Source organism: Sapajus apella, unplaced genomic scaffold (genome assembly GCF_009761245.1).
Source record: "Sapajus apella isolate SASKATOON/1434 unplaced genomic scaffold, GSC_monkey_1.0 scaffold58, whole genome shotgun sequence".
NCBI lineage: Eukaryota > Metazoa > Chordata > Mammalia > Primates > Cebidae > Sapajus > Sapajus apella.
The window spans coordinates 12,059,965-12,070,728 of record NW_022436998.1 but is presented as its reverse complement, the minus strand read 5'-3'; the positions used below and the strand labels follow the sequence as shown (position 1 = coordinate 12,070,728).

At 33.1% G+C, this 10,764-nt stretch overlaps 1 protein-coding gene across 10 annotated transcripts in view; it reads left to right on the top strand.

Annotated features, from left to right (window-relative positions):
• The window catches only part of PCDH15 (protocadherin related 15), an 819,037-nt gene that overhangs the window by 279,387 nt on the left and 528,886 nt on the right, over window positions 1-10,764 (top strand). For all 10 annotated transcript variants that reach the window (XM_032245634.1, XM_032245633.1, XM_032245636.1 and 7 more), the window contains one exon: window positions 6,296-6,456. In XM_032245634.1, coding sequence (XP_032101525.1) covers window positions 6,296-6,456 — 161 coding nt within the window. The remainder of the gene's footprint in view (window positions 1-6,295; window positions 6,457-10,764) is intronic.

The window sequence follows — 10,764 nt, the reverse complement described above, 5'->3', positions numbered from 1 at the left end:
TGTGTGTGTGTGTGTGTGTGTGTGTGTGTGTATATATATGTATGTATGTATGTATAAAGGGATGCTAAGTTTCCTCCTAAAATTTTGTGATTCATTTTTTTGTATAAGTGGCATATGAACAAAATAAATATAAATTCTACACCAAAATGTGTAATGTACGTGCCTCAGCTCAACCAAAATTTGTACTGTCATTATAAAGTTGCTAGACACACACATTACATATTTCTTGCCATGCTAGAGTTTTCCAAGTAGTTATCTAGATACAATATGTACATATACATAGCTGAAATTTAGTTTATGTAATTGGAAGAAAAAGTGTGAAAAGTCAAAGAAGAGAGATACTACTTCCAGAAAGGTGCCAGAAATTTTTGATTAAAAAAGAGTATTTGAGAATGAAAGTGTCATATTTTAGCCTGGTGTCTTAGAGTATAGGTTTTACTCAATACCAACTGCATAATGGCTTTGTTTACCACTGAACCTCACCGGGAAACCATGTTTGTTAAAATTTCACTTTTTATCTTTTAATTTTTTAAGAATGTACTTTGGGGAGCTTTAATTTTTTGTTTTTTGTTTGCAAGAATTTACCTGCAAGAGAAAGCAGTATATGCTTCTGGTTATATGATACAACTAAAGATTCTTCTAGCTGTCTCAAACTAAATAAAGATCGCTGGGAAAATTTTATGCCATCCATATTGTTTAATGTCTTTGAATAATTAACTGTTTAAGAGCACCAAGTAGTAGGTTCTTTGCGCAGAGTGATTTCCTCTTATTGCAATGTTTGGAATGAACCCAAGCAGTCAATTACTCCTTCTCCCTACAGAGCTTACTCTCTCAACTTCATAGAGTTAGGTTAATTAGAAAAGCAACGCACCCCCTATCAACCCACCACAGCCACCTCCCCAGCTATTTTAGAGAGTAATTCATTTGTATTGTAAGTATCTATTTAAAGAAGTAAATAACTTTTCCAGAAAAACATTGAATATCAAAATATGATTTATATGGCTCCCCCCACCCTCTCTGTGTGTATAGGTTTGTGTGTATTGTATTTTCCATAATATATATATAGAGAGAGTTGTTTCTTGGTATCCACGGGGAATTGGTTCCAGTATTCTCCTTTCCTCCCAAGGACACCCAAATCCATGGACACTAAAGTCCCTTACGTAAAATGTCATAGTAGTTTCATATAACCCATTTGCATTATCCTAAATACAGTGATGTGTAGCATAACTACATTTTGGTCAATGACAAATCCCATAAATGATGGCGGTTCCATGAGATTATAATGCTGTATTTTTACTGTATGTTTTCTGTGTATAACTATGTTTAGATACACAAATACCATTCTATTACAATCACCTACAATATTCAGTACAGTAACATGCTGTGCAGGTTTGTAGCCTAGAAGTAATATGCTGCACCGCATAAACTAGGTGTGTAGTGCAATATACATCTAGGTTTATGTAAGTACACTCTATGATATTCGTACCATGACAAAATTGCCTACAAACATGTTTCTTAGGATATATTGCTATCATTAAACAACCTGTATAACTATACTTAAATCATCTCTAGATTACTTACAATACCTAATAAAATGTAAATGCAATGAAAGCTGTTATACTGTATTGTTTAGGAATAATGATGAGAAAAAGTCTGTACATGTTTAGTAAAGACACAACCATCTATTATGTTCCTAAATATACTTGATCCCTCATTGATTAAATGCATGGATTAGAATCTCATGCATATGGAGAGCCAACTGTATATGTACGTGTGTGTGTGTGTTACATGTATATATTTCCTAATAAAACCAAGCATTATACTGGGAATGAGCAAAAAGTATTCTATATAAAGATCACTACTAGTATGATTTATTGAATAAGCCCTTTTCCTGCCATTAAATCTATTTGGTTGCTATGAGAAAATTCAAGACAGAGGTGAGAAAGTGGGAAGAATGGTGGTCACTCTGGTGATATAGCAGGCCTGGATGGGTCGCCTGTCAGTTGGAATATAGCATAAAAAGAACTGGCCATTAGAGGTATGGGGGCTTCTTTACAGTTACATCTCAAAGACAAATTCCCTCTTACCTTCTGATTTCCAATATTGATTACTGTGGATTTAAGTCTTTTGAATTTGTCTAAATTCTTCCAGACTTCTTACTACACTAATGTGTTGACCAAACCTGGCCCTAGTTTGTGAAATGAGGAGTAGACTTAGTTGTAAGGCTTCTGTGACAGAAAGCTATTTTTAGCCAAAAATGATTTTCTTCCAAAATGGTGTTAATAACAGCAACAACAATAATCATAGTTTCATTTAAAAATTATTACTTGTACCAGGAACTATAGTCAGCACTCAGGAGAGTTATCTAATTTAATCATCAGAGCAAACCAGTAGGCTCTTCTTTGATGTAAATTACATTATACACAATTGGTAAATAGAAGAATAAAGTTGCTAAAATGAGGAAGTTTTTTTTATAACTTTTTTTTAGTTTATTCATAAATTTGTTATTTATGCTTTGATATAGTCTGAATAAGCTTCTTTTCACAATTAAAAAAGGTATTAGCAATGTAAGAAGATCTTAAGAGAAAATGAAAAATCTATTGAAAAACCCGTATTTGGTATAAGTCTGTATTAGCAGTTACATGGACTCCTGTCGTGTATAAAATATTAATCTCTCTAGAGAATCAGGAAGTACATAAGAAGCGACAAAGTTATTTATTTATCTGAATCAATAGGTAAATAAAGAGGTGAAATAAAAACTGACTTTTTTTTTTTTTTTTTTTTTTTTTTTTTTAAGACAGAGCCTCACTCTGTCGCCCAAGCTGTAGTGCAGTGGCATGATCGTGGCTCACTGCAATCTCCACCACCTGGGTTCAAGCGATTCTCCTGCCTCAGCCTCCAGAGTAGCTGGGGCTACAGGCACATGCCACCACGCATGGCTATTTTTTTTTTTTTTTTTGTAATTTTTAGTAGAGATGGGATTTCACCATGATAGCCAGGATGGTCTCCATCTCCTGACCTTGTGATCTGCCTGCCTCTGCCTCCCAAAGTGCTGGGATTACAGGTGTGAGCCACCACTCCTGGCCAAAGTTTCCCATTTTTATAAAAAATGTCTCTAGAGGTAGATGGCCCTCATTACCTATTTCTTGAAGGAAGAAGCACAAATCCAAATATTTATAGCTGTAAAAGACTGGCTGAGAAATATGTTGAAAATATCAGTAAATATTTAACTGTGCTAATATTGTGTATCATGATTGGTATTGTTTTGATTTTTATTAGTGTTCTAAATACAAGCATACAAGTCTTTTTCAGGAACATACATATAGTATCATAGTAGAAATGCCTTTTCTATGACAGTATTCGTTTTATAGAAGAGAAAAATTGAGGGCAAATGAGGTTAAGTAATCTATCCATTTTCACATAGCAGGTAAATGGTAGATTATGGATTGGATTCTAAGCCTATCCATTCCATTAACTTCTTTTATATGAGTATCAAACTAAATGTCATTCCTTTTTTGGGATTGCTACCATTTTTATTATGATGAAAGGAAAATTTCATGTAAGGGGAATCCCATCTTGGATACTACCTATTCTGGAAAGCAGGTCTATTCAGGATTACACCTGTTGATCCCTTTATTGTTGTTAAATATGTCTCTTAACCACTACTAAACATTGCTTGTTCCAGCTGGCATTAAGACAACCATCCAGCTTTCTTACTTAGTGTCGTGTCATGCCTCCCATCTTTTTATTTTTAAGTTATGTGTATTGTTGTATTTAAAATGAAGTCAAGGAAGGGAATACATTAAAATGTCACATGAAATATGTTAAACAAAAGGTTTATTGGCAAAAAGGGAAGCTTGCAAAATAACGAAGGAGGTAAGGAAGCACATTATCCCAATATACCTAGAGTATTCTGGTGTTTAGCTATTTGCCAATATCATCTAGAACACTAGTTGTTCAGATCTCAAAATCTTAGGATGTGTAGTAAGATACAGTCTCCACTGCTGGATAGAGAGAGACAGGAGTTTCTGGCTCAGTGCTTACATTAGCTTGGGTGTCACATATTTTTCTGAGGAGAGGGGTATGGGCACAGTTGTTCAGGCAATTCAGAGTGAAAACTTAAGTTAATTTTTTTTTTTAATATGTATCTTGCTCCTTGTATCATGTCTGCTTAAGATAGGCTCTCTTTTCTCTCCCCTGAACTTTTGGCTTAAAGCAAGATGGCATATGAAAATTTAAAGGCTACTTTTTTTTTTCTTTTTGGCAATACAAATGGACGATTCTAAAAGGGAAAGCAGGCAAGCAAATAAAACTCTCTTTTCAACACACCAATAGCAGAAAGACTTATTGTTGAGTTTCAGTCATTGATGAACACAGAGGTGAGCTGAAACCATGAAAACCATTAAGATCGTTCCCATGAAAATTAAAAAAATCATGAAATGAAATATAAATCCAAATAGTGTTTTTGTTTCACCACTTAATAGTTGCCATTAAAACTTGATCTGTTTATAAACTGTTTTGTAAAGAGAGTTCAATGGTTCCTTCACTTAACCTATCTGCTTGGAGTATACTACACACACACACACACACACACACACACACACACACACACACACACAATCAGAAGATTTGCAGTAGCTACTCTTAAACACTATTGAGTCAAGGTATTAATGTTAATTGACCTGCCTATTGTATATATATTTTTTGTTAATCAGAAAATGAATTCTCTTTCAGTTTCTCAATTCTACATTGACATATAAATCTAATAACTTTTTATGGTGAGTTGTGTGAAGTATTTATAAATTAGTATGTACTGGGGCCTTGAATGTATATATTCTTAAACACATTTATAGGCAATAACATGTTATCAATATCTGATCTATACTTTGGAGTGTATTGTATGTAGGTTCTCTATTTACTACTTCAGTCAAAAATAAAAATACTCATTCCACTCAATATTCATATAATTATATCCTAGTATGTGGAAAAAGTAGAAAAGAATTTTGCCATTTAGAAAAGTATGTATATGTGAGACATTTGTGTTTAAACATTATGGGGGCTTGTTATAAAAGATTCATCATTCTTTCCAACATTTCTTCGACAGATAAAGACCTGTTGTAATAGTATGATAAATAAATATTATAGGTAATTTTAGTTCTTATTAAAGTACTGAGAAAATATTTTAAAGAGCCTTCCACTTTTTTTAATTATGCAATGTCATAACATTTAGGCCAATTTCATGCCTTAAGTAACACAACGGATACATTTTTCATTATATTTTTCAAGCCAGATTTATATTCATTCTCTATATATTCTTGTGTGTTATCCTAAGGCAATGGTTTCTCTCAATATTTGCCATTTATTCTAGTGTTTTTTGGAGGCTACATTTACATTTGCATAGCTGCATCTCTTCTATATCTGTAAGTTTCATAAAATGGATCAGTTGAAAATGATTGCTCTAAGCCATGGAACGTTATTGTTTGGCAAAGATATCATTGCTCTGTGAGGGATAAATGGGATTCGAGTTGCATCCGTGCCATGCTGTTTGCATGGAGCAAGTAAAATCCGTGGTATCTTTAACAGAGTAGAAAGGGTTAGAGGTATAATCTTTTAAACTCTTATTCAAAAACTGTCTACAATTCAGATTGCTGTAAAAAATAATAAGAAAGCAAGCACTGAAATGTTACTTTGGCATAGTGCATTGTTCTAATGGAGTAGCCCAGACGTGTCTTAAAGAAGAATGGCTTCTATTGCATTTCTGCACACTAGTTTTGTCTTACATATCAAGGTTTATGTTTTATGTATTTGCTCTAAGATAAAACGAAGCGGTTCTCACCATGGAGACTCAGCCACTTTTTAAAATCTCTGTTCTTTCCTCTTCCTTTTTTAGTTTCAAAATATCTTATTTTTCACGTCAGAGGTCTTACAGAATGAATTGAGGCGTCAGACTCTGTTATTACAGGCATTTCCTTTTGTTCGAGATAAAATTCAATGATAACTCCTGTGAAAAGTAATAGATGGGGGGAACAGATTTATGTTGTTAGTGGGAAATAGAAAATGGATGATGGAACTCACTGTGTTTCAATCTTTGCCTTCTACCTTTATCCAAAAATATTTATAAATAATGCAGATATTTTGGCTTTTTGGCAAATACTATTTTCTGTCTTATGCTAGATATACAGTTGAGTATTTTCTAATTTAGAACTGATAGCCAGCCACGGTTTAAGAGCATGGTCTTTGCTAAAGAATTCATATGAGTAGAGTATGTTTTCAAATAACTTTCTTTGGTTTGCAGGTACAATTCTGGTGGACAACATGCTAATCAAAGGGACTGCTGGAGGACCAGACCCCACCATAGAACTTTCTTTAAAGGACAATGTGGATTACTGGGTGTTGATGGATCCTGTTAAGCAAATGCTTTTCCTGAACAGCACTGGCAGAGTTCTGGATAGAGATGTTAGTGATTTTTTTTTCTTTGCTTCTATGATATAACTTTATTATAATTTAAATGTCTATGTGTGTGTATATATCATTTTGAATTTTCCTTATATAATTTGGGTTTATTTCCTGAGTATATCAACAACAGTTCCTGTTTTAACTCTTTGAAAGAAGAATGAGAAAGGAAGGGAATGTCTGTGTCTTGGAGAACCATTATACTTCCCCTTTAATATCCTGGAAGCTTTTTAGATTTCTGAACAAGAAGAATTAGAGTGCTTAGAAAAAAGAGGTGGTATCCTTGGCAAAGTAGGATGAGCATGGCTGTAACCCATTTCTCTCCAGTGATGGTAACGTACAAGTGTATCACTCAGCTGTTGGCTTGAAGACGTAGAGTTTGGTGGGTGCGCTCACAGGAGCTTGGTTTTACAAATAGTAAGCATTGGTTGAAGGGTGAAGCTGTGAAAATGTCTTACACAGCTGCAAAAATAAAAAGAGAGCAAAAGTTTCATGGTAATGTGCCAATCAAGTAGTTCTCAGCTAGCATAAATATTTTGTCATTAAAAATATCTATATTGGGCTTGGCACAGCGGTGGCTCATACCTGTAATGCAGCACTTTGGGAGGCCCAGTGGGGAGAACTGCCTGAGCCCAGGAGTTTGAGTCCACCCTAAGCAATAGAGCAAGACTCTGTCTTAACAAAAAAACTTAAAAACTAACCAGCCATGGTAACACATGCCTGAAGTCCCACTAACCTGCAGACTGTGGTGGGAAGATCCACTGAGCTTGGGGTTGGAGGATAGAGGCTACAATGAACCGTGATCACACCAATGCACTCCATCCTGGGCAGCAGAGTGAGACATTACCTTAAAATAAATTGCTAAATTACTAAAGTTGTTGTATATTTCATTTCTGGAAAAGTTTAAAAAAAAAAAAACTGTAATTGGCTTAAGTAGCTCTCTACAGTAACTTTGTTCTCACTTGTTTGCACCTCTCTTTCTTGAGTGCAGAGGGGCAAGGGGTAGTGGATTGTAACCAGTAATTGTGCTGGACCTGGGAAAACTCAGAGTAACTCTAAACATGCTTACCCACAAGTTTTCAGTTGACGAAGTCCAAATGTCAGACACTCAGCTTAGTGAACCTGAATCGTGTCACATCATTGCTCAGGGTTTATGATCCACTTTACAACAGGTTATGGAGTAGTTGATACTTTATACTATTTCATGACTAAAATTTGCAGTCTTTAATAAATCTCAATTTGCCTCTTACTTTAGTACAGTTTACTATGTACTTTATTACCTATGAATTTTTTGAATTCTTGTGAATTATGTTTTCTTGCTGCCATAGTGCTTTTAGGGATGCATTCATCAAAGCATAAAGTCTTTTATTCTGAATATCCTTAACCCAGTGCCCATCTGCTTTATGTGACGTATAGACCATTACTGCTAGAAAATTAGTGAGATAAATCCAGGCTTTTAATCCAAATCTAATCATCACTGGAAATTACAGCCTCATTTAATTGTAAAATAATATATGCTTATGATAAATATATCAGAAAATCAGCATATATATGAAGGTAATTTTATTTAGGGAAAATAACATTTAATATTTATCCTGCTACATTTTATTTCATGCCTTTATGTGTGTTGGTATGTATATTTATAATACTTATTAATTTAAATTGAATTATACTGTTCATTATTCTTTCAGCCTATTTTTTCCATGAAATTTATAATACATCTAAAATTATAATGCAAACAAATATGTATTTATATAATCTGTATCAACTTCATAGTTGTTTATTGGATGAAAATCAGAGATTTTTAAAAAATGAATCTCTTATCTTGGATGTTAAGTTTGCTTGCAGTTTTTAATAATTACAAAAATGCTGTAGTGAACATTTTTGTACACACATCTTTGTATAATTGTTTGGTTGCTTTATAGAGAGAAATTAATTTACTTTCATTATATTACTGAGATAGGACGTTATATCCATTTTACTAAATGGTCCTCCACATATACTGTACTTATATGCTTCCATACCAATATTGCCAAATAATTGTAATTTCTGAAATGAAACAGGAATATAAATACTTGAAAATATTTTAGTCTACTTGGAGAGCTGTTGTGTGTTTCACTTAATTATTTTAACATTATTTACATTGATATAGAATAAGATTTTTTTTTGTATGCTTCTCTGTGATCCTAGTTAACAATACTTTCTACAAAAATACAGTAGAGAATTCATTTGGAAAAAATGTGAGTGCACACTTTTTATATAGGTTATATTTGTAAATATGCTCTCCACTGTTAATGTAATATAACCTAATACTGTGATATAAGTATATGTAAATATATACATTTAATTACATTGTCTTAAATTTTATTAATACAAAATGTTGTTTCCCAAAAACTACATATTGGTAAAATATACATTATTGTTAAATAACTATATTATTATAAATACCAAAATATTATTAGTTTCTTTTAAAATATAGGGCATTTACTTGAAATGCAATTCTTTTGGTTGTCGCCCAAAGTTTTTGGTTGTTCTTTTACAATGTAATGAATCACAATAAAAAATATGGGCTGGGTGTGATGGCACACGCCTATAATCCCAGCACTTTGAGAAGCCAAGGCCAGTGGATCACTTGAGGTCAGGAGTTCAAGACCAGTGTGGCCAACATGGTGAAAGCCTGTTTCCACTAAAAACCTAAAAATTAGCCAGGCATTGTTGTGGGCACCCTGTAATCCTAACTATCTAGAAGCTGAGGCAGGATAATCACTTGATCCTAGGAGGTGGAGGTTGCAGTGAACCGAGATCACACCACTGCACTCCAGTCTAGGTATAATGTATGTATAATGTGTATATATATACATATATATGTATATTTATGTGTGTATATATATACATATATATGTATATTTATGTGTATATATACGATTGCTCTGAATAACAAAATAGAACCAACAATTTGAGTTTGATCCTACTAACAACTGCCAAAGCTTGTGTTATAATCACTCGCCTATAATTAACTTTAATTTTTCATAGTGGTAAATTGCTCTTGAAATAAATTTTACAGAAAATTTTCCACTGAATCTTTGTCATGTAATGATGCTTTTCTAAAAATACTCTGATTTTAATCAAAGCTATTTGGCTTATAAGGAAAACACAAGAATGCCTTCAAGTGATACCAAATCAATGGGAGAGAGTATTAATAATATCAATGGTATAGAGATAAAAAATAATTTACTTTTATGGAAATTGTAAGTTTACCAGGGAGAGAGGAAAACTGCTTGGTCTTCGACTATGTGGTCTCTAGTTTCTACCTTTCTATGTGTATATTCTCTACTCTTCTTTCTGCAGAGTAGATTCCATTATACATCTGTAATTTTACTCCATTTCCTTGTTTTGCTCTTGACTTTAGGTATTTTCTATGTTCATGCCACGTCAGTTCTCCATAAATGTTTTAAGCAATGGCTATTAAAAATGGCTTAAATTCACTGTATTTTGTTTTGTTTTAAAATTTCTGAGAGAAGTAGTAATTAAATACTCATTGTCTTGCATCTATAGCCAGGAAGCAAGGGGTAGGGCTCCATGATAGATCCATATCCAATTATACCAATCTTTTTAGCAGCAGATAGAGAAAAATGTATTTTCCAGAGAAGGTGTTCCAAATCATGTTTTCTACATTTGCTCATTGAGGCAATAAACTGTCTTTTAAGGTGGACATTTGAATAATTATGGCTGCAATAGAATTAAAAGCAAACAATATAACCAAAAACATTTTTAACATTAAGTGTTAAAAATAAGCTGATAAACGTGATCTTTATAAAAATTTCTAAGGGTGAAAATCAAGCATAAAAATACCCAACTCTCAAATATTTGTATTTAATTAGGAAGTATTTACATGTGATTGTATGACTATAAACTATTTTATAGTTTTAAAAACTTGGTTCATGAGATTTTCCCTTATGGTCATCATTTATTTTTATTTCTTGTTTTTAGTTTTGGTTTACTAAAGTTACATAAATATTCTGCATCCAAAAATAAAAGAAGAAAGATTACCAATTAAAAGCCACAAAAGAGAAAACAACTGAACTGTAATATTTTGGGGGAACACGAAGAGTCTCAGTAATAAAGGGGCATCACATAAAAATTTTGAAATGCCAAATGATTATTTCACCTGACCAATATGCCCTCATCACTATTGAGCATGTGATAATAATGGTCACGATGATATCAATAATTAACAAAAGTGTGACTCAGGTACAGTCCAATAATACTTATCTCAAAATCCTGGGAAAAATTTTAAAAGCTTTTGAAAGG